This window comes from Chironomus tepperi, unplaced genomic scaffold (assembly GCF_022539635.2).
Source record: "Chironomus tepperi strain 1889 unplaced genomic scaffold, CSIRO-AGI_Ctep_v1 contig_484, whole genome shotgun sequence".
NCBI classification, from domain to species: domain Eukaryota; kingdom Metazoa; phylum Arthropoda; class Insecta; order Diptera; family Chironomidae; genus Chironomus; species Chironomus tepperi.
The window spans coordinates 2640-8016 of record NW_027226606.1 but is presented as its reverse complement, the minus strand read 5'-3'; the positions used below and the strand labels follow the sequence as shown (position 1 = coordinate 8016).

The following is a 5377-nucleotide window of genomic DNA, read 5'->3' as shown; positions in this document are numbered from 1 at the left end:
GCATAATTTTAGACACAGACATGAATGCAAATTTTGCTTACGGATCAACGAAAGTGAAAGCGAAATAGAATTTATTGAATATTAGGAGTAAATTTGTTGGAATATCGATAATAATTGCACATAAATTTCTATTACTGCGGATTATTGTTGTGTCATTAATTGATTAGAATCTGAGTTTCATTGACACTTGTTGTAATTTATGGAGCTGTATGGACACAATAAATGATTTAAAAATTCAATTAATTTGTATGAAAATTTTTTATTGTTGTGCAATTTAAAGTAGATTGACAAAAATGAAAAAGGCTTCGTAACGACCAGGAGGAGGAGGGTTAACCCCCCAAACCTTCCTGAATACGCTACTGCTAATGACTCCACCAAGGTGTAAACCTCTAAAGACACATCATGACAATGACGTTGTAACTGAATTTATGATGACCAGGGACGTAGTCAGGAGATGGGTTTTGGGGTCTTGAGTAGCCCTTTTGAAGAATTTCGGGCTTCCCAAGGGTCAGACACTCCAATGTACAGTTCTGTACTTACTGTACTTTTCATACAAGTGCAGTAAATACAGTGAGTACAGCACTGTACTTTGGAGTGTCTGACACTTAGGGTATGTCATGGTAACCTCATGGGTCACCCTGGATGAATTCATACCTCCTTGGAACGTCTTGCCCCTAAGCTACGTCATGACAATGTCCACCCTGGATGGAGTCGTACCTCAAAACCTTTTCCATTTAAATCACTTAGTACATTAACTTGACAAACTTTAATCACATCCATTACATTTCATCAAACTCTTAAGCTTTTGTTCAATTGAATGCATCAACTCGGAATGCTTGTTCTGATAGTTAATCTCAAAGTCATCAAACTTTTTCAGGACTTCAGCTTTTAATTCAATCAAATTTTGATCGTGGACATCCATACGAGCTTTGAGGTTTTCAATTTTCTTGTCGATGTCTGAGGATGTTGCCGGACTCCTGGTAGAATTTGAGAAAGTTCTTGCTATGTCTGGACTATATTTTTGACCTTTAAGCAAGTGTTCATATCTTAGAATCGTTGGACTTTGACATGAGGCTTTGGCTACAGCAATAAGGCCCAAAACTGCATTTCGATTATTTGTAGCTGCACTATTTTCACATGGATTTCCATTCAACCAGAGATAGCTCAAGTTGGACAAATGATCAAAGACATTTGAGCTGATATGAATCAGTTTATTGTAAAAGAATGAAACTCCAACTAATTTAGGATTATAGTAAAAGGTTCCTTCTTCCACAACTTCAATTTGATTATTATCGAAGTACATTTCCATCAAATCTGGGAATGGCTTCAAGTCATCAGCGACGAGCTCTTTGATTTGTCCACCCGTGAAATAAATTGCGATGAGATTTTTGAAAGTTCTATGGATATCCCTTGGAAATTTTTGGACGTTTCCAATGTTGCCATATAGACCTTGTACGTTATCATTATTTTTGCCAGACATATGCGATCCACTAATATGTACTGTTGGATTTTCAGGAGAGCTAACGGTTTGTATAACACATGAGTAGATTTGGGAGAGTGTATAGTAATTTACAACACTATAGCTGCATTCGATGTCAACTGATGTTGCTATGGTGATGATTGATAAGAGGCTAAAGGTGAGGTTGGTGAAAAATTGAAAAATTATTAATTTGACTCTATATTTCTTATGAAAATTGGTTTAATGCCATGTAGGGTTCGACAATTGCATGCTAGTATGCGCATACAGTTTGCAGATATTGTATACAAGATATGAATTTACATGAAATTCTAGCACTTGTATGCAATTGTAGAATTATGTTGCATGGAATTATCGAACCCTAGGTTCATTTGATTAGTACCACGTCAAGTTTCAGAAGCAATAAATCGGACCGAAACTTCCTCAAACTCAGAGCTCAAAGTCGACTCAATTTCACTATGAACTCAAGTCAGCTTGAGTCGACTTAGAGCTCTCCTCAAACTAGATTTACTCTCAAGAGCAGAGTAAGCTGCGAGCAACACAGCTCATCTACCATATTTAAGGCGATCAAGCTCTCGAGAGCATGCTTATTGACTGTTAGCGAACCTGTGTCCTAAATTTTATCTTACTTACAGTATTAATTTTTTCATTTTTATAAATTACTATTCACTTATTCAATCTTATTCACTTGATGTCAACAACTCGAAATAAACTCAATAAATGATAATAAATTGTCCTAAATCACGACTTTTATTCGAAAATTTCATATGATGTCATGCTTCAAAAAATGAGTAAGAATTTTGTTAATTTAATTAAATTTAAATTTTTGATTAAATTTGTATTATTATTTGTATTATCGCACAAGACTTTATTCACAGACTCAACGAGACTCATCTGGAAATTTCAAAATTTGTGTAATGTGTGCCTTGAGATTCACTTTCAATTTTTTATTAACAAATTTGACTTAAATTACTTTTTAAATTCTCAAACTTAATATGTAGTGTGTACGAAAATTCAGAATGCATATTTCCAAAATCAATTTCAAAATCTTCAATTTTGCTTTTATATGCTGGACTCTCTGACGTTCCACATTGAGTCTTGATATCGACAATCTCGTTGCTATATTCGTTGAAGATTTCATCGATATTTTGACATTTTGTATTACATTTAGGACATTTTTGTGACGGTTGTGCTGATGGACATGATTTTGCAGTAGTGTAAGGAGTAGGTGGAACAGTTGGAGGTGGAAGAGTTGGTGCCGGAAGCTTAGCACAAGTCCCTTTAACCTGATTTTGCAATCTCAAAAATGCTGCACTTTGGCATGTCAATTTCGCTGTAGAAATAATGTTCAGGACTCCATTTCGATTATTTATGGCAGCAACATTTGGACATTGGACATTGCCATTCAGCCATAGATTATTTAAATTCAACAAATTATCGAAAACATTTTGATGAATGTGGAATAGTTTATTGCTCAAAAATGAGATTCCAGCTAATTTTGGATTAAAGTCAAAAGTTCCTTCTTCAATCACCTCAATTTTGTTACGTTCAAAGTACAGTTCCATCAATTCCGGAAATGGTTTCAAATCTTCGGCAACAAGTTCCTTAATTTGACCGTTATTAAAGTGAATTATTTGGAGATTTGGGAAGTATTTTTCCAGTCCTTTGGGAAACTTATGAACATTTCCAATGTTACCGAAAATTCCTCTAACATCCTCTAAACTTGAGCGAGCTGCATGATTTCCAGTTACATAAGCATCTTGGTATTCAGGTGAGGTAACAGTTTTGATAATGCACGAATAGATGCGCTTATGGATGTAGTAATTGTGAATAGCATATCTACAATCAATGTTGACTGATGATGAAATGGTGAGGATTGACAGAAGGCAGACAGTGAAACTGTTTAATAATTGAAATGGTCATTAATTCGTAAATTGTGTTTTAATTAGTCAGGAATTAACCTTTTATTTTTCATGAGACACTTTGAGGCTTATAATCAACCAGAACTACATACGGTTAATGAGATTTTAGGTGGCACACCAGAATGCCATGACACACAGGTAGCTCATCACTGTTTTAATAAAAACTTACAGAATTAAATTACTCATTCCTGAATATTTCAAAAATTCCAAGATTATTAGACACTGCTCACTCACGCTCAAAACGAATATACTAACTGATTACATAATATTTGAGTAGACAAAAAATACTTTTAGGCTGTTATCATGTCTAAATTCCAATTTGTTTGTCAATAAGTTATTATACTTTTAAAAGGTCATCGCTTAAAGACAGATTGGCTTGAAGCTGATATTACTATATTTGCATAACACGTTTTACATCGACTTGAATTTTGTTTGGAATCCATTCCACTTGAGTAGACTATTCCATACAAAATCCGAGTCGACTTCGAGCTCTGTTCTTGTCTTCACTATTTGACAAAACGTAACAAAATTCTGTCAATTTAGTAATGTTTCTAAATTTGCTGATTTATTTCATTATTAATTCATTCATGTTTTACAACACTCAAAACCATTCATTCACAGCTATTCAAGTTGCTTTTTAAGTTCTCAAACTTATCATTAAGTGTTTGCATAAATTCAGATCGCATGTTTGCATATTCAACCTCAAAATCTTTTATTTTTTCCAAAGCTTGACTTCCACGACACAGACATTGTCCCTTAAGGTCAACTTGCTTTGCGCTTTTAAGCTTCTTCTCTAATTTCAAATATGCTTGACTTTGACATGACGATTTAGCTGTGGCAATAAGAATCAGAACATAATTTCTATTGTTTCTAGCCACACTATTCGGACAAATATTCCCATTAAGCCACAAATATGTTAGATTCATTCAAATTATCAAAGACATTTGCGCTAATATGATAAAGTCTGTTGTTCAGGAATGAAATTGCAACCAATTTAGGATTAAAGTTGAAAGTTCCTTCCTCAATAACTTCGATTTTATTGTTGTCAAAGTAAAGTTCAACTAGATCTGCAAAGTATTGCAAGTCATCAGGACGAAGTTCTCTGATCAGTCCATTATAAAGGTAAATTACTTTAAGATTCTTATATTTTTCGAGACCTTTGGGTAGTGCTTGAATATTTCCAGTATTTCCATAAAATCCAGTAACATCATTGTTAGATCTGCCTGTCATATGAGTTCCAGTAAATTGAGCAAATTCATTTTCTGGAAAAGTAACTGATTTGATAACGCAAGAATATATTTGTGGAGTATGTAGTAGTTTTGAATCCTGTATTCGCAATCAATTTCTACTGACTCTAAGAGGCGAAAGATTGATAGTAACCAAGCGATAAAACTAGAAAAAAAATTAAGTTTTTGCTTATTAACGGATCTTATTTAAAGAATATATCAAATTTTAAAATAATCTGGAGCTGATTTAACACACTTACAGAAACCAATATTGCATTTTTATGATTTTTTAGTATGACTTAATAACTTTTTGTGCACTTCAAAATGTTAGGCAACGTTCAAAAATTATGTAAGGCTTCATAACAGAGAAGTAGCTAACAATTTTGCTATGGTATACAGATTTTGCTTCAGAGTCTTATGTATATAAATCTTTCAATAATTTTAAGTAAAATAGAAACCGTTCATTCGCGCTCAAAATGATTATATTAACTGATTACAGAATATTTGAAATTCGTGAAATATTTTTGCAATTTCTGTTTATTTTTAGATTATCAAAAATGAGCACAAAATAGTATACTTTAAGACTGTTATCATGTCTAAATTCCGCCTTTTTTGTCAATTATATATTAAGACTTTTAGAGGTCACGAACATAGTCAGATTGATCTGAAACAAATTTGAAGCTGTTATTACTGTATTTAGCATTTTCAATTTGTCAAAGTTTTTCGATGTCCCATAATTAGGTACAGCATCT

At 33.3% G+C, this 5377-nt stretch overlaps 1 protein-coding gene and 1 long non-coding RNA gene across 2 annotated transcripts; both read right to left on the bottom strand.

Annotated features, from left to right (window-relative positions):
• Positions 1-257: 257 nt before the first annotated feature.
• On the bottom strand, positions 258-3375 carry LOC139099719 (SLIT and NTRK-like protein 6). Its single transcript, XM_070652227.1, has 2 exons — positions 2111-3375; positions 258-1631 (listed from the first exon to the last, which is right to left on the bottom strand). Exons 1-2 carry the CDS (start codon positions 2125-2127, stop codon positions 767-769), a joined length of 882 nt encoding a protein of 293 aa, XP_070508328.1. The 5' UTR covers positions 2128-3375; the 3' UTR covers positions 258-766.
• A 562-nt stretch (positions 3376-3937) lies between these two features.
• LOC139099720 (uncharacterized) lies at positions 3938-5089 on the bottom strand. Its single transcript, XR_011545358.1, has 2 exons — positions 4886-5089; positions 3938-4791 (listed from the first exon to the last, which is right to left on the bottom strand). It is a non-coding gene; the product is annotated as an uncharacterized lncRNA (long non-coding RNA).
• Between the last annotated feature and the right edge of the window lie 288 nt (positions 5090-5377).